General features: G+C 43.5%; 1 protein-coding gene across 5 annotated transcripts; it reads right to left on the bottom strand.

Moving 5' to 3' along the window:
- Window positions 1–389: 389 nt before the first annotated feature.
- Window positions 390–22,155, bottom strand: LOC131692539 (mucin-2). 5 transcript variants are annotated; one of them, XM_058979657.1, is made up of 8 exons: window positions 21,815–22,155; window positions 13,727–15,402; window positions 13,033–13,649; window positions 12,590–12,969; window positions 12,200–12,226; window positions 11,730–12,024; window positions 11,194–11,320; window positions 390–11,091 (listed from the first exon to the last, which is right to left on the bottom strand). In XM_058979657.1, exons 1-8 carry the CDS (start codon window positions 22,079–22,081, stop codon window positions 10,002–10,004), a joined length of 4,479 nt encoding a protein of 1,492 aa, XP_058835640.1. In that variant the 5' UTR covers window positions 22,082–22,155; the 3' UTR covers window positions 390–10,001. The 5 variants fall into 5 exon arrangements, with proteins under 5 accessions (XP_058835640.1, XP_058835643.1, XP_058835636.1 ...); XM_058979660.1 differs by having other exon boundaries at window positions 390–11,079; window positions 12,200–12,232; XM_058979653.1 differs by having other exon boundaries at window positions 12,200–12,232.
- Window positions 22,156–22,749: the final 594 nt, after the last annotated feature.

The raw sequence follows: 22,749 nt of genomic DNA on the forward strand, positions 1-22,749 counted from the left end.
TATGGTTTATGTTCTCTCATGCCTTTTTTACACTATATAGTCATAGGTTTATTATTTGTTTTATTTGCTTCAGCTCTTCATTTCCCATGTTTCCGTTTTTTTTTGTATCATTAATTTTTCTCTGTGTGCCGCCTTGTCTGTATTCACATGGTTATCATTGTTTTTTTTATTTCTTTCCTTTCCATTCCAAACTGAGCGCGAACGAGGGCAAAAATCGAACGAAAGACAAGAGGTCTAAGGTTGAAAAAAACAGGGAGAATTGTCACACAAAAAAAAACAAACTGAATTAAAACACAAAAGATTAATTTTCTGAGTATGTATGTTTTTATTCGTAAAAAATAATAAAATAATTGATAGGCGACAAAAAATTAATAATTCATTGATTTGCATTTTTCGTTTTAATATTTTTATTTAAAAAATGACTATCAAATAAATAAAAATGTTGGGACAATTAAATTAAGCTACACAGCTCTAGCCTGCTCCTAGGACAGAGACGACGCATTCATTTTTTTTTTCTGTTTTTGTTTTTCTATACACCGTTTTCCGAGAGTGTAAATCGTTTTGTTTTTGTTTCATTACTGAATTTGTGTCCCATTCGCGGTTTGTTTCTTAGCTAACAGAAAACAAGCACTTGTTGTGTGTTGCTTCTTTTTGAGACGCACACCCTCTTCCCCATTCAAAATTCAGCTTCCGAGCGCGTCCTTTTATGTTTGTTTGTATGTGTGTTTTAGCTTTTTTGTGTTTTGTGTTAAATTTCTTCTAATTGCTACGATCCGAATTCTCTGTGTTTTTCTTTTTTTCGCTAAATATGCGCGGTTTTTTTTCTTTTACTTTAAATTTAATTACAATACTAATAATAATTATCTCTCACATCGATTCTTAGTCTGACTGCTCGTAGCTCATATCTATATCTATATTTATAGTTTTTTTTGTTTAATGATTATTAATCACCGTTTGTCGTTTGCTCGCATTCATTCACTCTCTCGCACGCTCGAGCTTAGTCGTAGTTTAGACCTATCAGAAAAAAAATATTTATACTTTCCTACTTGCATTTTTACTCCCACTTTTTATTTCTCTTTCTATATTGACGTCCTGCTCAATTGCATGCTTTTTCTGTTTAAATTAGGTTTTTGTGTGTCGTTAGGATTCTACTTTACATCAGTTTGCTTGCTTGTGTTTTTGTTGCTGCTGCTGCTGCTGTTGTTTTTGTATTGTTTTTTTTTCTTTGTGAGTGTCTACGACGTCAATTTATCTACACATCGATACTCTTTCTCTCGCTCGAGTTTCGTCTTCGAAGAGAAGCGAGAAGAGAACGAGTTCCCTACACGCTAAAAACTTTACATATAAACAATGGCCAGGCGGAAAGAGTTTTGACACTCACACACGATCATGATTTTTTGTTTGTGTTTTGAAGTCTGTGCATGAAATTGTGTAAGTCGGTTGGGTAGCTACAAGCGAAAATCAAACAACAACAAATAAGTAGGCTGGTGAGATTCATTTTCCGATTTGCCGTTTTGCGTGGCTTGTCAACACACGAACGCACCGACATCGGTTGGCGGCGAGGTGAAATTTGAAAAAAGGGGGTTTGACGAAAATAAAAGAAAATTGAATTGAAAACGAAAATGATGTGGTATGCATGCTGTACATGGTTTGCATGAGTGATTGTATGAGGCACTCTTTGGTCGGCTTAAGAGTGTGGTGGTACACGCAGTTGTACACTTCGGAAAGCCACGTCCATTCACACAGTTGGTTGCGGTAATATTATTATGTTTATAGAATCACTACTGTCACACAGAGGACCATGCAGCTGAAAGAATATGGAACGAAATTCGAGGGAATACACGTGAGTCTGTAAATTAATCATAACAAAACAGTGGAAGTCAATTATTGCAGTTTCTTTTCTACTAAGAAGTGTGATCCAATTCAGGTAATTAAAAAAAAACTATTAAATCAAATAGCCTAAAATATAAGAGCTGAGAAGAATAGGAGCATATTAAATTGAAGCTTGCGAATATTAGAAAAAAACACAATGCATAGTTCAGTGTGAACATTTATTTGCTGACGATTCAAAGTTCCAAACAAAATTGATCGCATTTTTTCGGTTTCCAGCTTCAGTAGGATGAGTAAAAAGGTTGACGAGAAGCCATTCTGTGGCCTTTTCTGATCATAGGTAGTTTGTAACAGTGCACAAAGTACAAACTTTTCAGAAAAAACCCTATGAAAAGCCGAATCACCTTCAAAACAAACGTTGATAGGAAGCGTAAAGCTGCATTTTTGAATTATGTCCCCGAATAGGGACATCATCATCGTGGTCTAACAAGCCAGGATTCTCCGAGTTCTAGCCGATATTTCAGGCTTCCAGCTGACTCGATCTTGGACCGTCAGTCTCCAGATTCCTTGTACGTCCACTATTCGCATATCCTGCCTCGATTGTACAATCAGTAAGTGTGGAATCTTCTCCGAAGTCGATGACCCTCTCCAGGCTCTTTGCTGGATATAATTTTTGTAGGTGCTTCAATACAACCATCTAACGTCCCAAAGGAGTCGGAAGAAGTCTCTGTAGCAATTTTTACGTATGACTCGTATCCCTCTAAAGTCATACGAATCTGATCAATTAGTTTTGTCGGAAAGCATTTTTTACCATAACTCGATTTGTTTATTTGAATCGTTCGCTGCGTTGAAATTCACTAGCCGATGATGAATCCGCAAGTAGTTTTTCTAAAATTAATCCAGGTTTAGTCACAGGATAAACAACTGGTCCGTCGTTGATCGGTTTTCTCGAGACGCACTTTGGCAGTCGTCGTCAAAGGAATCCAGTCAACTAGCGCGAGTCTGCTAAACAGCGCACGGAAGAGTACTTGATATGGGGTATTGAAGAGCTCATGCCTCGATAGTCATTACACTCGAGTTTGTGGCCCTTGTTGACCACACAAACGTGGCCGAACGATATGTTGTGGGCCGTAGCGTGATCTTTGACCGCCCTCGATGGAGTTTCAATTTTCCGCCCGTTTGCCAACGCCAGCAGCATTGTTTGGAAGTTTAACCGGAAAGTAATGTATATCACAGTGTCCCTGGAGAAAGACTCCAGAGACGTGACTGTAAGAATAGGGCTTCAGATTTCAAGAATGAACAATTTCACAAAGACATGTGCATACAACAAAAAATGGTATAACATTCCACTGATACAAGCTGGATGACCTGCTTCCACTTCTATAACACAAAGTTCATTCGTGTATATTAGGAGAACCCGGAAAAATAACGTTACAATGCAGAATATTTGCTGACCTGACAACGTCGTTTCGGTTAAAAACCGATGGGAATGAAGTCCCTGGCAGACTCTCAGACTTATTATATTTTGAGATAATGTGCAGACAGCACGAAATACATCGATGGTATGTATATTGAGTAGAATTAACACATCAATCGGAGCAATTTTAACATCTTTACATTCAAATTCGAAGTATGTACGACTTTTATACAAAAATTCCAATTTTCGGAAAATCACAAAGAGCCAGGTTATTTCGGGCAGAGCCATCAATATGGAGCCCCACTTGAACTACATAGTTGTATTATTTATTTAATTTACTTTATTTTATTTTATTAATTCAATTATTTTTATTCATTCAATCAATTTAATTACTTGACGGTGACAGACCAAGGATTTTATCGGGAGACACAAAATAAGTTGACTAGATATTTGAAGGCGAGGGACGGAGGATTGTTAACGTGTAGATCGCTTTAAAGAGCAAAGATTTATTAGAGAATTCAAGCCGCCTCTGTCATAGAATTATACGAAGAAATTATTTGAATATTTGCTCCCTTACCTTACGTTATATTCATTTCCGTAGGTAGGATAATTTCCAAAAGATTCGACTGATGTTTGTCTTTGATTTTCATTCATTTCATGTTAATTCCAGCTGCAAATCTTCAAATGTATATTCACGAAATCATTTGACGATTGGTGTATGAAGGCGACGAAGGGATCATCTACTCAGGGGACTGTATATTAGGGTGTCAATAGCATGTATGATATACATAAGTGAACATCGAATTTTATGACGGGGTGCACATCGAAAGTATTAGCACCTCAAGAACAGTCTAAGCAAAATTTATCCCCTGACCAATCTTTCAATTTGACATATCTCCCGTAATTTATGTCGCTTCCTTCGTATTCTTTCATTTTTCTCCTGGAAGGACTCAGCTGATGATAAAATGGATATCAAACAAGATTCGTCATCAATGAGTTCGACTTCCCTTTCCAAATCAAACACGGATCATATCTGATCTTCTTTCGGATCAGAGATACTTCGCTAAATTTTCTAGATTTCAAAAAACCGACGCAGAATATTCAACCGTGACAGCTATTTCAAAAGCCCGCCCAGATAAGCAAAGAATTATGACATTCTGTCTCAAGTAAGCCAGTGGCGTTACTGACGACAAGCCTTCTATGAAGGACTACCGCGTCTACATTCCCACTCACAACGTTGAGATGAATAGCGTCGTCACTGATTCGAATTTTTAATGCGTGGATCTGCTTTAAAAAATTCCTTGGTCCAGTGAGTGCAGATTCAGAATGTCAGGGAAAAAACAGTACTTAGTAATGACAGTTAAGGAGGGGGTGGGGCGGTAAAACCAAAATTTATCTCCGGACTAGTATTTCAATTTTATGTATCCTCCTTTAATGTATGTCTCTTCCTTCGTATACTTTCTGTTTTCACTTTGTGCCAGGATCTAGGCCCCTCTTCTGGAAAGACTTAGTTGACGATAAAATCGATGTCGCACAAGATTCGTCGTCAATGAGTCCGACTTCCCGTTTAAAACCATCGGACCATATCTGATCTTTCGTATCGGAGATAATTCGCTAAGTTTTATAAACATTTCAAAAGAACCGACGCGTAACATTCAAAAGTGACAGCGACTTCAAAAGTGCGTCCCAAATAAATACAGAATTGTGTTATTCTGTCTAAACGCTACTGACGACAAGCCTTCTATTAGCTCTCCGGAAGTCGCGCTAGTGCACTGAGTGCACGCTGCTCTGAGAATCTAGCGAAATCGTCTCAGGGCACCAGCAGCTGCTCGTTCCGTGGGCCATAAGCGCGACTTCCGGAGGGTTATTAACGAGACTACCGAGTCTACATGCCCGCTCACAACGTTGAGATCAACGGTGTCATCACAGATTCGAGATTTTAATGCGTGGATCTATTGAATCATGCGGTTGGCTGTTTCAAAAATCTTTGCTGCAGTGAATGCAGATTTTGAATGCCAGGGAAAAAACACTATTTAGTAATGACACTTAATGCGCCTTTGAGGTCGCTTACAGAGTGGCGGCGAGAAACTGGGTACTGACAGTAGGATGCAAGATGCGAGAAACCTGCTTGCAGCATATCACAGTAAAATCAGGCAGTCGGAACAGATCCGCTTGGTTTGCATACCGACATCATCCCATCAGATTTCGAATGCCAGGGAAAAAACAGTACTAAGTAATGACACATAATGCGCGTGTACAGCCCCTATAATTAGTCTCTGGTCACAGCTTCCATTCAACCATCTTGATCCTGAGCCCTCCTATTATTGGCTCGAATCAAAACTCCTCGAAATGCCAGCACAGACTAACAGACATAACACTTAAAAACAAAACTTCGCCCGCTTTAACGGTCACTTTAAATATTTTTGTAGTTGGGACTGTGGCCACATTTGAAATTATGGCGCCACTGACATAAGAACTAGCATATGGGGGATAGACCACTAGTGAAAAATTGTTCCCAAACCTGAGGGGTAACCCACCAGTAAATGAGTGTTTGGGACTGTGAATAGAAGGTGGAGCTAGTGTTCTGGGAAAATTGTCGGATCGATGTTTTTTGAGGGAATTCTCTCATAGTGTTATGTCTGTTAGTCTGTGATGCCAGTTGACAAAAAGTTCATCGAGTGTTCATTCTTGTTTACATTTTGCCAGTGTTGCCAATTATATTTCGATTCCGCCTCCTAATGTAGCTACGCCACACCGCTTTTTACGGGGTCTGGGCGATTTGGCATAAAGTCATTCGGCATAGGGTTATTTGGAATAATTTTGAGTATTGATCAAAATGAAGGTCATTTGGCATAATGAATATTTGGCATAATTTATTTTATCTCCAGGATAACGGTCATTTGACATAACGGTCATTTGACATAACGGTCATTTAGCATAGTTTCCAATTTTACGTAAAGTGAGGCATAATTTGGGAAAGTGATCACACTGAAGGTCATTTGCCATTTTTTGTCTACCGGGAAACGGACACAATTTTAGACTATGCGAAAAATAAGGTCATTCGGCATAATTTTGAGCCGTGCTACTGCTGAAGGTCCAAAATTAATTAGTTAATTAAATTAACAACATTTACGTCTAATGTGGCTACGCCACATCACTTCGTGTCGCGTGCTGTCCGACAGCGCTGTCGCTCCGTCGGACTTAAACTAATTTTATGTTTTACTCAAACTCCGGCCAAACGAGTGGATCACAGGTTTGCTTGCGATGGGCCACCATTTTCGACGATGGGTTAGCGGCCACCTTGCCCGGCTTTGCGCCGCCTCGGTTCCTTGGTCCCGATGCAAATTCTTTCAATAAATCATCGTTTGACAAACTTATGATTAAGTTAACTATCGCTTGGATCGCATTGTTTATAATTTGAAAGAACTGCTCATGATATAAAGAAGGATAATTTTAATTACTGCAACGCTGCATGGAAAACTAAAACTCACTGGCGATCATAATAATGAAGAACTGCTCATATTTAAAAGAAAGCAAAACCTTACAGGTCATTTGCTGATAAAATAAAAATTCGTCTGTTGTGCCAAATGACCTCCAGTGAAATCACTTAGCAAAATTATGCCAAATGTCCGTTATACCAAATGACCACATTTAATAAGTTTACAATTATTATGCGAAATGTTCGTTATGCCAAATAGCCTACAGAATGATCACTTCTCAAAATTATGCCAAATGTCCGTTATACTAAACGTCCATTATGCCAAATGGTCCGCTTCTCTTTTTAACGGTACTGTCCGAATTCGCTACCGCTCAGTAGAACTTAAACTAGCCATAGCCGAATGGATCACGGATTTGCTTGCGAGAGGTTGCCAGTTACGACCCCGGATCGGTGATCACCTCGTCCGGTGGATCCCCCCGCGGCTTTGCGCCGTATTGTTTCCTGGAATTCGGTACACCTTAGACAGATGGTGGAAGTTTTCTAAAATATAATCAGAGATTTAGGGTTACCACCTCTGGTGAGGTTTTTACCCGGAGATTTTTTTGGATCTGGGATAAGCTTCAAGAGAAATATGAGTAAACGCTGAAACCAAACAGAAATTTGAATGTAAATGTAGCACTGGTTGGAAAATTACCAAATTGACTCATATTTACCGTTGAGCACTTTGTTTTAGCCAAGCATCAAGCTGTAAATTTTCGCGTTTGCGAAGTTTTTTTTTTTGGTTTAGGTGGGTGTAGAGATTAACATCCACGGCTAACCGCAAAGAATCCCAAAGCACTAACCACTCTCACTGTGGAGGGAAAATCGGACGAGCATTGCTCTCTTCCAGAGCAGCGTGAAAAGTTTTTACGGCATTTAATTAGCAAGTTACTGGAAGGTGAAGTATATTTTTCAATATTTAGAGCCATAGTACTCAAGGGAGAGCAAGGTGTTGAAGGGAGAAAGTTTAGAAAAGCGTGGAAGAATCATATATGTAAGCTTAGAGCTCACCGGCGACTTAACCCTTTGTCTGCCACCGTCTGCCAGCGTCTTTTGGCATTAGAAATGCGAATCACCTGAGTCTACGGCATGTCCGGACAAGCGTAAAGTAACTTGTTACTTCATGCTGTCGGAACCGACAAAAAGTTAAGTCACGGTAAACTTCCACACTAAGCATTTGCGACGTTGAAAACGTGCAAATCAGCAACACATGTGACCATATATCACAGACGCTGAGACAGTCACAATAGTCGATAAAATAAAATCACTCAGGCAGGCAATTGGTGAGGGAACAAACAAAACTGGCTCATTCAATGAGGAAAAGACCCGGTGGCCCGGAGATCGTCGCCAAAAACCAGAGCCACCCGGAGGGGTGGCCACTGGGAAATAATAATTTTGTGAAAATGCTTCATTGCCACGTTGATCTTTTACGCTTTCGCCACCTTGGCTACAATTTGATGCTACAAAATTAACTTTGCTTGCATTCGACGAGTTTGTTTTGATTCGAGCCAACAATATCCAGTCCCTTGCTGGGTTAACTGTCAAAAACGTTAACCCATGTGGCAAAGTCGCAAAGTCATTTAGACGGCACCAGTGGTTGATTGGTAAGCGTGACCGCCACTCACCCCAGTTGGTCTGGGTTGAATTCCTACCGAGGTCGTTGAGATTTCTTTTAACTCAAAAAAATCTCACTTTCCTTCGGAAGGGAATATCTAGTTCAGATAGTGGAGTAACCCCTCTGGAATCAGTAGAGTCTGGCTCAAATGGCACGTTCTCCATGTTGATCGGAGATGTGTGTTGAGTTTTAAGTGTTGGACGTAGAAAATTGTGCTCTATCGATTTAAGTAATAAAAGAATTGTATCCTTCATTTAATGACCCAATTACGGATATTAATACCAAGCGAACTGCAAACATATAATGAAGTAGAAAGTTACGATCCAGGCATACAGAATGCATCACTTCAACTGCAATAATAACTTCCTTTGTACACGAACAACAGTTTCGGGTTGAAACTCATCAAAACCTCGATGAATATAACTAAAAAAAGCCAACTAAAGCAGCGCCATCTCAACAAGCCAACAAACTACAGATTTTTCTGCGACACAGACGTTCATTTTTCGTCACTGCTACTAACCCACTATACTTGCTACCTTTTGTTTAAATACAATTTTCGGGACAATGCAATAACATGCGATCTTCCCCTAGCAACGAAAAATACGCGCGCTGATTTCCTCCTAACCAGTAACTATTTACAAAACAGCTGACGAAATTATGCATAGGTATGTGTGTGTGTGTATATGTACTGGACCTACTAACACATCGGTAATATTTTGTTGCTTTTCCTCCTCATCGACGACTCAAATATAAATTATTTTTTTATACAAATATCACTACTTAACATTTACACTGTATATAAAGTACATGCGTTTTTTGTTGTTGTTGTTTTTCCTTGCTGTTTTATTTATTTTTTCTTATTTCGCTCGCTCGCTACTAATCCGGGATTTTGTTTTGGTGCTTAACAACTAGAGGGGGTTCGGGTAGGGCGGGGAAAAAACCTACAGCACATCATTCTCTCACCTAGTAGTATGTTACGATAGTACCCAGCATTGCCTGCCGTCGGATTAATACCGGATGCGCGCTTTCCACTGAATTGGAAAAAAATGCATAATTTTTGTTTGTGTCCCATCCCCCGGCCCCGTTCAGGTGGGGAAAGGGGTTGAACCGTTTTTTTTTCTCTTTATCTCTTTTTTCTTTGAATATATATTAAATATCTCACTAATAATTTCCGTCTCTGCGCTGCGCCGGTTCTTCTTCTACTTACTAACTTTATGCGTGTGCTTCTCCTCGCGACTCTCTATTTCTCTGCTTCTCCTATCTCTCATTTTGTTTTTCAACACTCTGCGTGTTTGTGTTATATGTATATGTGCATGCATGTATGTATGTATGTATGGGTGTGTGTTGTAACGCTAATTACAAGTTAAAAATATCACCAGTTGTTGTTTTACCTTATTTCTGTTGTCCCCTTACTACTCCGTTATCCTCTCATCGATCACATGCTCTTTTTGCGTGTCCAGCCCCCATGGAACCGGTGGTGCGCCCCCGCGCACACAAACACTTACTATCAAGATAGTACGATTTTGATTCGTTTTGCTTCATGTGTGAGTGTTGTTGTAGTTGTTGCTGTTGCTGCTGTATGGATTGTGTAGATGTTTTCCAGTCTGTCTGCTCCTTCAATCGTCATCGATAACGATCAATGATGCGGACGCTGATGACTATCATCGTGACTGGCAGGAGTCTTCCTTTTTGTGCATATCGACTGACACCGGGAGGGATCCTCCGGGCATCCCCGGCACGGAACCGGGTGGTGGTCCACCAGGTTGCCCTTGGGGTCCACCCGGTCCTGGACCATTCTGAGGGGGACCCAGGTGGGAGGAGGGTGGCTTTAGACTGCCAGGAGGTGCTCCCGTTGGTCCACCCGGTCCACCGGGAGGTCCTTGCTGCATCCGGTGATGGGAAGGAGGTGGTGGAACCGGACTAGGTTCCTTACTTCGATAGTGCGCTGCCGATTGGGCTGCGTAAAGCAGGGATGCCTTAGCCTCCTCCGCCCGGTACACATCCATCAGAGGGTTATAGCGAAGTTGATGCAGGGATTCCAACCGATAGTCTCGGAAGGGATCCGGTGGTCCCCATGGTCCTGGAGGTGGGAAGTGCGATGGTATGCCCATAGATGGCGGTAGCATCGATCGAGAGAATTGTGCACCGGGGAGCATGTGTGCGTGTCGACTGGTCATGTATGGGTGGGGCATCATCGATGGGTGATATCGAGGATCTTGTGCGGCTGCCGCTGCTGCAGCTGCTTGACTTCGCATCATCATTTCTTCGTCCTTACGAGGTTCTTCCTTGATCCGGATATCCAGATCCGTTCCATTCCTCAGAGGAGATCTATCTCGCACCATCGAGTTTGCACTGGCGGCTGCAGCAGCCGCTTTCGACTCTCGTTGCTGTTGCTGCAACATTCGTTCTCGTTCCATCTCCCGTCGCTCCATCTCTCGTCGTTCTTTTTCCTTACGTTCCCGTTCCCTCTCACGCTCACGCTCTCGCTCTCGTTCCTGCTGTTCCTTCCGCAGTTTCTCCTCGCGTTCTCGTTCACGCTGCTTCTCACGTTCCTCTCGCTCTCGCCTCTGCCGTTCTCGTTCTCGCTCTTCGCGCTCCCGCTGCCGTTCACGTTCTTCTGCTTCCCGGCGAGCCGTTTCCGCCGCTATGCTTGGATCTTGCTTGATGGCCTGAGGCCATCCTCCGCCCGCTCCCGGTGGTGGTGCCGCCTGGTACGAACCCACACTGCGGGGTATTGCACTGGAAAGGATTCTGAAATTTAGTAAGGGGGGCACTCGGTATGGTCAAACTAACAAACAAGGGGCACAGAGAAGAATGATGGAAGAGAGACAGCCCCCGAACAGGGCAACTTACCTTCTCCACGGGTCATGCAGCGATCCGGCCATCTGAGATCCCATGCTCATTTCGCGCGAAAAGGGCGACAGTCCACCGAAGGGTGAAGCACCGTACGGCGAGGCGTACCGGCCGAAGGGGGAGACACCTGCAAGGGTGGAGAAGAATGGTTAGAATACGGCCGTAATTTGAGAGCTTTCGTTGTGAAAGCAGTGTAATTCTAAATTTGCAGATGTCGCGGTCTTTTTGAGATCTGGAATCCAATAGTCAATCTCGCGAACCAATACTCTGGCAGCTCAAAGATTTTCAAATCAGTATTCAGTATCGAAAGGAGAAACTTGATACTGAGAATTTGGGAATTTACTACGCATCGTGGTTAGAAAATAAGGGGCATGTAGCGACCCTGTTTTTTGTATGAGTTCTCAGTTCCTAAATATGTCACTTCTTGTACATATTTTGACTAATGAAATCGTTTCTGATGCTAGCACAAACTCGACATTCAGAATAACTTGAATAAAATGATCAACAAAAAAATCAAGTACCCCATTTCCCATTACCTAAATGACTAGCAGCCGATCCGATAAAACTGGGCGGCAGTGGTGCCGATTCGTACGGCCCGGGTCGTCCCGGCATCCCGCTCGGTTGATAGGCGGACGGTGGCAGTTCATGCGGCCGGACGAGACCGGCGGCGGCAGCCGCAGCCGCTGCCGACGGTGGATACATGTGCGACGGTGGCCGCAGCATTTCCGAAGCCGTTTTCATCGATGCCGCCTTGTCCGGGTTCTGCTTGGCCTGATGGTGATAGATCTCCCACGCTATCCGCACGTGCATGGCATTCCATTTGCCGGTTTTCTGAAAATACAGACGAGAAATAACAGAGCAGCGTTTAGTGGCAATAGAATAGACTCTATCCGATATCAAGTGTCAAGAGAGAACAAGTAACAGAGCATGCAAGCAGAAAGGAGTTGAAAGCAACAAAAGAATCAAAGCAATAGCGAATGATTGGATGGGATGAAATGGAACTTACCTTTTTGTTTGGGTCAACCGGTGGCGCCTGTTGCTGTGATTGTTGATAATGTTGTTGTTTTTGTTGTTGTTGTTGTTGTTGTAGTAGTCACAGTTGTCGACGGTGATGATGGTAGTGGTAGTGATGAGTGGTTATGAACCAAAATAAAACGAGAAAGAAACAAGAAAAAAACAAAGCTTTATGATTGCTGCTGCGTTGGGGTGTGGTGGCGATCGGCACAATGCGTGGTGATAGTAAAATAAACAGCTAACAGAACACGGAAATCTAGCAGTTAACACTAAACTAGATAAAGTAATGAGCGACCAGCTGTCGTGTGGATGAGTGACTGAGGGTAGGCAACAACTAACAGATAGAACTCATTTTTCGGAAATGGTAAGAAACCACACTCACCTTCGGCACAAACGATTGTAGGTGGCTTGGCGGAACGAACTGCGTTGGTCCGCTAAGGCCCGGATGAAGCATTCCGGGGCCGTAGCCAGGGTACGCGGGCATACCGAGCCCCGTTCGGTAGAAGGGTGAATCCACAGCACCGATCTTCGGTACATCTTTGAACAGTGGCGGAGGAAACAGAGCCGGAGATGCAGCCGCTGCCGTCGGAAGGATCGGTTGGTGCTGATGCTGATGTTGATGCTGGTGAAGGTGCGTATGCTGATGCTGGTGGTGGTGTAACTCTTGCCGCAGGTATGGAGATTGTGGAACCGAACTCAAACCGCTACGATCCAGAAACCGATTGTCCAATTCGCGCCGTAGCATGTCCGCCTGGTCGGAAACTATAGACAAAAAAAATTGAATTAATACGATCTTGAAGAACCTCAGTAGAGAGCCCAACAAACCTTTCGTTGAAAACAGCGACTCGGCCGAGAACGGTAGCGGTGCTGCCGATTGCGAGGGTGTGTTAGCCGTCGAGACGGCCGGTGGTGGTAGAGGTGCCGTGAACAGTGGCACCGGGAATGATGTCGGCGGCACGGCAGAGAGCGTAGTTGGTGTTGGTCCAGTGGACGAGGCAGAAGGTGAGGGAGGAGTTGGTCGCAGCTGAGAGGAAGAACTGTTGTTATTTCCATTGGATCCGGCGGTCGGCATAGAAGCGGCTGGTGAGTGCGACGGTGGAATACCACCCGAACTGGCCCCGGAAACTGCCATCGATGGATGCCAACCGGGTGGTCCGGTCGGTGGTAAATTGCTGCTGCTTCCGCTGGAGCTTGTGGTTGTACCCGACGCTAGTGAAGGTTTAGGATAGGTAAGACTAGAAGAAACGGAGGACTGTACCGACGACGAGACGGACAGTGCTGCCGGTGAGGAGAGTGCAGGTGGACCAGCCGAACTGTAAGGAAGCGTTGGAGACGGACCCGGAGGTGGACCACCGGTACTGGTACTACTCGTGCTGCTGCCACCACTGCCGTAGGGTAGCGCCGAACCAGGCGTCGAACGGGATAAACTACTTACGTTACTACTGCAAGTGAAGCGAGGAAACAGAAAGATGTAGATTAGTAAATAAAGGAATTTTGATTACATCACAAAGAAACTCACCTATAACTATCTCTTTCTCTATTGGGACTATGGCCACGCGGGGAGTGCGTTCGCGCCATGCTGCTGGAAGCCGGATGTGGAGGATGGGTATTATTGCTATTACTACTACTGCTACTGTTGTTATTGTTGTTGCTGGTAGGCGGGTGATGGGATGCTGGCGGTAGATGATGACTTGCAGGGGGCAGCACAGATGGGTGTGGTCCTGCCAGTGGATGATGCGAGGAAGGTCCCACTAAATGCGGTGGAGGTTGCTGATGAGAGAGCGGTGGTGGTTGTTGTGATGCTGCCGCGGGATGATGAGGAGGTAAAAGATGAGAGGAGACACCACCAGATTGCTGCACTCCGGGGTGTGTCAGCTGAGATGGAGGAGGTTGGTGTGACGATGGAGGTGTCGCACCAGGTGGGATGCCAGAGTTCATCCCGTGTGGTGAGGGTATATGTGGACCACCCATTGCTGCCGAAGGAGTAGATGATGAGTTACTATTGCTGCCATTACTGTTGGTGTTCGGCGTCATAGGCCGCATTGATTTCGATGGAGGTTGACCCATTGGAGACGCTTCTCGATCACGTAATTGCGAAGGACTACCGTTGGCTCCTGACATTGGCGGTTGTAACCGGGAGTCCATTAGGCCGAGACCCATCATCGATGGTGGCAGTCCGCCAAGTCCGGATGGACCGACGGGATGCATTCGGGGTGATAGGTTTGGTGGGGCCACTGATGGTGATAGATATGGGTTTCCGTATGCTCCGTACGGGGAGTACAGTGGAGGATAGCCAGGGTACGCCGTTCGATAGTGGGGTGGTATACTGCCCATGCCATTTTGCATCATCATCGACGCCGAGTGCGGCATTCCAGGGTGAGTCATGTGAGATCCATTTAGCAAACCGGTAGGCGTAACGGCCGCAGAGAGAGCAGCACTGGTCGCTACTACTGGACTGTGGGTTCGCAGAGCTGCCAAGGAGCTTTCAACAGATGGATGAATTGCAGGGCTTTGACCACTTGCCGGGGTAGCTGCGGGTGGTGTGTGCGGTACATTTAGCGGCAGTGAAGATGGCGCTGCACTGTTACTGCTGCTATTGCTGTGCAGCGGCTGGCCACCACTGGTAGGTCCCAAACTGTTCGAGAGATTCGTTGGTCCCACCGTCAGTGGCAGTCCATTCGGTAGGGAAGCTACTGCCGTTGTTGAGGGCGCAAATGAGGAACCAACTCCGATAAAACTCGGAACTGATGAAGGCTTCACACTACCACTGTTGCTGCTGCTGCTGTTACTGTTGCTATTGTGCTGTTGAGGCGGCTGCTGAGGCGAAGGCGGTGGCTGAGATAGAGGCGTCGGCGGCTGTTGCATTGCAGGTGACGCAACCGATCCTCCCATAGCCTGCTGCAGGGGTGACTGTGGATTAGAGCCTTGCTTCCCGGTCGCTGCCGATAGTGCTCCCGTTACCGTCGTCGTTGCTGTTGTTGTACTTAAAACATTGCCTACGCCGCTGCCCGTTGCTGGAATCTTGGCGGATGCCGTTGGCAGTAGCGGCTTACTGCTCAGACCAGCCGTCTGCGGTGATGCGGGCGGCTGTGGTTGCTGAGGCGATGCCACGGCTTGCTGCGATTGGGGCGACGCCACTCCAGTAGGATGGCCCCCAATCGATGGCAGGTGAGTTCCTATCGGACCATTTGATACCTGTTTGAGGGAGAGAGAGAAAAGACACTTTGTCAAAAGGCTTGTTTATGTTAATTGCGCGGTACTCGTTTGCAAGAGCTATTAAATTAGTGGCCATTAGGATGCAAAGTACGGCTATTAGTTTAGGTGCGGCTGACAGCACACCGGTGGCAAAACCTGTTGCTCGCAGGGCGGCGGCGACGGCGCCACTTAAGCACACCGGATTAAGCGATTTATTGAAACATAAATCAGTCTGTGCTGGTTGTGGTGGTGGTGGTGTTGGGTGAAGAAACCAGAAATCGAGATGTGGTTATTGAATCTAGTCCACAGGGGGTGGCGGCGGCTTCCGTCAATCTAGTGAAACTTCGCCGGGGGGAAAAATTCAAACCTTGAAGGCGACCAACTCAGAGAAGTGGATCCGACTGGGTGTGGGAAGGCCGTAATTGTTCTACACAGGCTTCGCCTGTAGGCAGTTAATTAAATACACATTAGCATAAAACCGCCTCAAATAATCATTCAATTTAATTATCTGATAATCTGCTTCTCGCATTTCACCGTGCCCCTTCCTCACTTTCCTGAATTTACTAAAGGATGTGGAGTTATTTCACAAATCAGATTACAATCTACACGCCTCCCCCCGAAATGCAGATTGCGCTTTTCCGCCTCTTTTTGTTTTGTTTTTGCAGGGAACCGCTTCCGAACAACCGATGCCAATAAATTTGTAAGCAATTTTAATTATTCGGGGGTAAATATTCAGTGGTCAGATAGTCCATTACGCGCAAATAGATTTTCAAATAGAATACCGCTAGCACTAGCTTATAATGGTTGGTCAGAATCCAAAATCCGGACACGAAAAAAATTTCGTAATGCGAAACCGATGTTTGCGCACCACTCCCTGGCGCTCCGCCCAGTCCAGTGGTGTCTGTTTTTGTGGCATGCCGGGAATCCGGACGGGAAATCAATGCAATTATGCAAATATTTGTTCATTTCGGCGCAACCGAAATTGAATTGTCCTCCACCCCTCCCCCCACTACTATCAGGTGATACTGAGTGAATGTGCAAGTGAAATGTGGTTCGAATAGGTTGACCGCTTAGGGTTCTGGGAACAAGCCGCGAGTCTCTCTTTATGTGGACAGAGCGAACATGTGGCTAATTGTCGATATGATTATTTCATTAGGCCAGCCATTATCGAATTGTTGATATTGACACTATTCCGCTGCGACTGCTGCCCGTGAGTGAGTCAGACGCCGATTCGGATTATGGGAAGGGGGAGAGGGTGGATTTAGTAGGATGAGGACAGAGTTTGTTCTACCCGCAGCGTAGCAGAGTTTTGATTTGAACTGTCATCATCCACTACCTCCATCCATCCCTTGTGTAAATAGAGGTCAAATGCACGGGTTGCTGTGATCTGAACGGTGCGTGGCTATATCGCCAGATTCATATAATGCTCGAGAACGCACACTGTGGGCCCAAAACTATAATTTAGCCGGAAAATAGTTTGCGTGGAAATTTTAAATTTGGAAAAGGATTTCATCAATCGCCAAAAACCAGTTTAACAGGGCGCGGGTCATTTGGTATAAGGTCATTTGGCATAATGGACGTTTATCACAACGGACATTTGGCATAACGGTCATTTGGCATAATTTAAATAAGTGATCATTTTGAAGCTTGTTTAGAATATTTATTGTTAACTTCTGGAAATCGGACATTTGGCACAACAGACGAATGTGTAGTTTACAGGCGTTGTAATTCTCTCTCTCACGCGAGAAGAAGCTTATCCGATGTCCAACTTTTCCGAGATAAGATGAGTCGCAAAATTCTCCGTCTCCACAAATAGCGTGAGAATAATTTTCCGGATAAAATTTATATGACTTTTTCCTTCTCACCGGAGAAGGTGATAAAATTTTAATTTCGTGGAAATCAATAAAAACTTCAAAAAATACACTTAATTACAAAGAAAAGCGGTAAAGAAGAATAACGGCATGAAAGCAGCGAGCGAAAAAAGGATACCGTGATAAACTCTTTCACTAATTCGCCGGCTGTTTTATTTATCCGGAGAAGTTTCGTGAGTGCCAATAACTTTTCGTGTGAAAATGTGAGTTTTTATTGTCGCAGTAGCAAACTATCCGGGCGCATTTACTCATATGAGCGATAAATGCAATGCCTGGTAGTTTATCAGCGAATAACCCATGAAATAAAGGCTGCACTAAACAATAATAATGTGTTGTTTTTAATTAACTGATATTAATTATATTTGGAGAAACACATTTAATAACTGATTTTGTATTCTTTTAAATATGGGCAGTTCTTTTGAGTATCATTTCTGGAATTCCTGTGTTTGTTCATTTTCGCAATTATGGATTGTTTGTCTATGATTTACGATGCAGCATATTGTAGATTTCACAGATTTTTGTTAATGCAACACACTAGAACTGCGATCCACCAGATGTATGTTTTGTTTTGGTTATCATTATTATGATCGCCAGTGAGTTTCAGCTTTCCATCAGCTTTCCATGCCCGCCGACCTGTGATCTCAAATATAGAAGCTATGAATAAGTACAAGTCCGATACCGGACAACACGCGTTTTGAAGCGGTGTAGCGTAGCCACATTATGCGTAAATGTTATTTATTAATTTGTAAAGAAGAATAAACTAATTAATTTTAGACCTTCAACAGTAGCATGGTTCATAATTATGTCGAATGGCCTTATTTCTCGCAAAGTCTAAAATATTTATTTTTCTCTCTGGGAATAAAATGGCAAATGACCTCCAGTGTGATAACTTTTAAAAATTATGCCAAATATCCGTTATGCCAAATACGCAAAACTAGAAAATATGCCAAATGACCTTCAAGGTCATCAATTTTCAAAATTGTGCCAAATGACCATTAGGCCGTGACCGTTAGGCCAAGTGACCGTTAGGCCAAGTGACCGTTAGGCCAAGTGACCGTTAGGCCAAGTGACCGTTAGGCCAAGTGACCGTTAGGCCAAGTGACCGTTAGGCCAAGTGACCGTTAGGCCAAGTGACCGTTAGGCCAAGTGACCGTTAGGCCAAGTGACCGTTAGGCCAAGTGACCGTTAGGCCAAGTGACCGTTAGGCCAAGTGACCGTTAGGCCAAGTGACCGTTAGGCCAAGTGACCGTTAGGCCAAGTGACCGTTAGGCCAAGTGACCGTTAGGCCAAGTGACCGTTAGGCCAAGTGACCGTTAGGCCAAGTGACCGTTAGGCCAAGTGACCGTTAGGCCAAGTGACCGTTAGGCCAAGTGACCGTTAGGCCAAGTGACCATTAAGCCAAGTGACCGTTAGGCCAAGTGACCGTTAGTCCAAGTGACCGTTAGTCCAAGTGACCGTTAGGCCAAGTGACCGTTAGGCCAGGTGACCATTAGGCCAAGTGACCATTAGGCCAAGTGACCATTATGCCAGATGTCCGTTTTGCTAAATGACCTTATGCCAAATGAACCAGACCTGGCTTTACACAATACCAAAATAATTTTGAGGTGGGACTATGGTAGATTTATGGTATTTTTATGTTACTTTATAGTATTTTAATAGTTGCATTGTTTTTTAAAGAATTTGTATCATATTTTGGTAGTATTTTTATGGTATTGTTATGGTAATGTTAGGGTCTTTTATTATTTGAAATCTCAACCCCCCCCCCCCCCCTTTCATATTGTGACGAAAGACAAAGTAAGCTCAGATGTCAAATTCACATCATTTGGACAATTTTGGGACCCCGCCCACTTCGCTTGAAGTTTTTGACATTGGCTACGGGAAAATACGAGGAAAAAATATATCAAGCACTATAACTTTTGAAATAGCACTCGCAAAATTAAAATTTATGCCATTTTTCAAAGAAAAAATTCTTTGCATTGTAACGAAAGTTTATTTGTTTTCCAAAAAATAGAGTAAAATGGTGTTTTCAGGAATTTTGTCCAAAAATGCGTTATTCTTAATAATAATTCTGGTCTATGCTGCAAATAATGCATTTTTTGCAGTTTTTCTAATGAGAGAAAATCTCAGAAATCGAACGGGGCCTTTGCGACCTTTGGCAGAATACGAGAAGTTGGGGTTCTAGGGCATTTTGTCATTCATATCAAATTTAATCATTTTCATGTGCATAAATCTCAATTACTCTTCAATTATTTTTTATTAAAAGTACCTTGTTGAACGTGAAAAATTCTCAGGATCAAAATGGAAATCAATTTGATGTCAGTTACATTTCATATTTAATCATTAAATAGCCCATAACGGCTCCATTTATGAAAAAAAATACTATTTTACGTGTGAAAAATGTTCAGGAATCACATGGTGAATGCTTCATTCCTAGGAAAACACGGGAAGTTGGGGTATTGGAGCGTTTGATTGAAGAAAATGGTTTCTGTCCAAAATGTCAAAAAATCTGATGTTTCTGAATTTTACTGGCAACCTATCGATTCCCATTTTGTTCCTGAAAATTTTCCACGTTGAACAACATACTTTTAATAAAAAATTTATTTAAGAATAATAGAGATATATAAACGAGAAAATGATTAAATTTGATAGAATGACAAAATTCCATAGAACCCCAATTTCTCGTATTCTGACGCATATCGTTTGATTTCTGAGATTTTTCAAATTCAAAGAGTGCAAAAAATGCATGATTTGTAGCATTGATACATTTATTACAATACTAAAAAAAATTCTTTAACAGATGGCATGAATTTTAATTTTTCGAGAGCTGCTTCAAAAATTATAGCATTAAATATAGTTTTTCCTCATATTTTCCCATAGTGTCAGCGTCAAAAACTTCAAGCGAAGTTGACGGGGTCTAAAATTATGCAAATGACCAGAGAGAATAGAGCCCACCGAACGATTTTACATATAAAGCAGACAACACGGGCCAAAAAACTGACAAAATCGGGGGTACGACGAAATGGGGGGGGGGGGGTGTGAAAAAATCATTACTGTATTTTGAAAGTGTTCTCTGATAGTTTCAGACCAATCGAACGTATTTAGAAGGCATGTTTAAGAACTTGCGAAAAAATGCAGCTATTGGCACCGGTTTGTCGACAGGTCATCGAGGAAGACGTTGTAAAGAGTAAATAAGTAGCTCATAGGTGCTACTTATTTACTCTTGCGTAATTAAAACCGAGTAATATTTGAACCGATGGTTTTTCGATTGGGTTGGAAAAAGTGCAGTTGGCTAGCCATATAAATAGCTAATAGGGGAATTAGTTTCAAATAATTAATTTGTCTCGAAAAGTTCGAATTCAAGGCATAGTATAAGTATTTAGATCAAAACAATTGTTTAAAGAAACACACCCTAACAGTTACCGCCTATTTCTCTAAGAATCGGCAGAACGAAGAAATTATCATTTAAAAATACCGCAATCATTTTTCTGACTGAAGATTAGGTTTTTGAAAGGATTCTCTGAACTTCAAAATACATATAGCACGCTTTTTTCTATTTCAAAAATTATGGAAAAAAATCTAATTTACGAGAATGCGTCCTAGAAATAATAGAATCCCGATTAAAAAAACTTCCACAAGCAAATTTCTTCTACCGACGTCTCGGTATTATAAACGGAGCCTTCGTCAAGGTTTGAAGTTAACCTAAATAAGTAATCCGTCTACGATATTTCATGGCTTTTGTATACTTTTTTAGCATATCTCATCCAGCTGTCTCCCAATCCTGAAGATTGATACTGAAAGATAATCCGAATTCTTTATTTCTGTCTGCCATTTGCCTAGCGTTGAAATGAGCATCCCTCATATCTTGCCGCCGAAAATAGCTAGCCAAAAGTAGCTACTGCAAAGAATCACTTGATTTATCTTTGCTTGCGCCCGACCCCGCACAAACAAGCAAAAGTTTAATTTTAACCGAAGGCCAAACGTCAAATTCCACGACTTGACACGTCCCATCATCCGATCGTCAACCGCGTCACAGAAAAAAAAAAGAGAAGGAAAGTGAAAGCTCTTAGTCGCAACCGCCGATCACGCCGAATAGGTCTTCTCTCCCAGGAAGATGATGATGTAGGTCAAAGCAAAACGATTTTTCACCTCTTCCATGGCAAATAACAAGCGGCACACACACAAAAACTGTTTCGAGTGAATCCGAGTCCGATAATTAAGTTGAGAAATTTACGATTATTTCGTGGTCCATTTCAACAACATGCCATAATCACGGCGATTATGGCTGCCGGATCGAAGGATCGTGTTACTTCAACCTCGCCGTAAATGTCACGTTAAATGTCGCTGTAAAACCGGAACGGATTGTCAATTAGGCAGCAAATTAGGCAGTGCTGTGCCCCTGAGGCGGCACATTTAGCGCGCGATAACAGAAACACTTCTTGGAACACCGCGTTTTTTTTTAAACGGGTTCTGATTTTACGGCCTTGCCAGCTTTAATGATCCTCTATTGATCATACCCCCTGACAATCCGGGTGATAACCTACCTGCATCGGTGTCGTGGTGGGGTAAGGCGGTGGCAGGCTGGGCGGTGGAAGCGCTGCTGGCGCTGGGGACGGTGCCGGTGGAGCAGGACCTCCTCCTCCTCCTGCTGCACCGGCGGTGGCTCCGGGTGGAATCGGTACCGGGCTACTAGCGGCACTACCGGCCAGTCCGGCCAGCGGACCATTGCTCAGCGGTAGCCCAGTGGTCGGTGGGAAGTCGGACTTGCGAGGCACCGCTGCTGGACTGGGAGCCGCTACCGCTGCCACCATCGGCGGCACCACCTGTGCCGGTTGCGTCTGGGGTGTAGATGCGAACACAACTGACCCTCCATCAGAACCCTGTCGTGTGAGGGGAAAAGAGAGAGAGAGAAAAACAAAGCAGATTAATAATTGAAAACAATTGTGTGTGAGTGTATGGGGGAGAGAGATAGGGAATTTTGTGAATTTACATACTTTCAGGATGAATAGATGCGGCTATAAAATATTGATGGAATCAATTTGCAAACAGATAACCGGCGAGGGCCTGGCGGATCAAGGCAAGCGAGAACATTTAATCCGATTGGCATTATGTCAAGTGCATCTCAATGGATCGGGTGGTAATCAATATTTATTAATTTTGAATTGATTTAGCCACACACACACACACCCACGGAATTACCACCGATATCGAGTGCGGAGGAGGTGAGTGAGAAATAATCCATTCATTATAATAATTACAAGGTAAATTGAGTAGGCTAATACCGGGTCCGTGTTCCGTTTCTCGTCGAACATGGATGGACATAGAAAAAAAAGGTAGAAGGGGGTCCCCATACGAGGCGGCACCGGAGGGCGCATAAATCTACATATTTGATTAATTGTGCGATTAATTTCCACACAAACATCAACAGGCAGATAAAAATCTAGGCGACACGAAAGAATAAACGATTGGCGATTCTGAC

The sequence above is a fragment of the Topomyia yanbarensis genome, chromosome 1, assembly GCF_030247195.1.
Source record: "Topomyia yanbarensis strain Yona2022 chromosome 1, ASM3024719v1, whole genome shotgun sequence".
Taxonomy (NCBI): domain Eukaryota; kingdom Metazoa; phylum Arthropoda; class Insecta; order Diptera; family Culicidae; genus Topomyia; species Topomyia yanbarensis.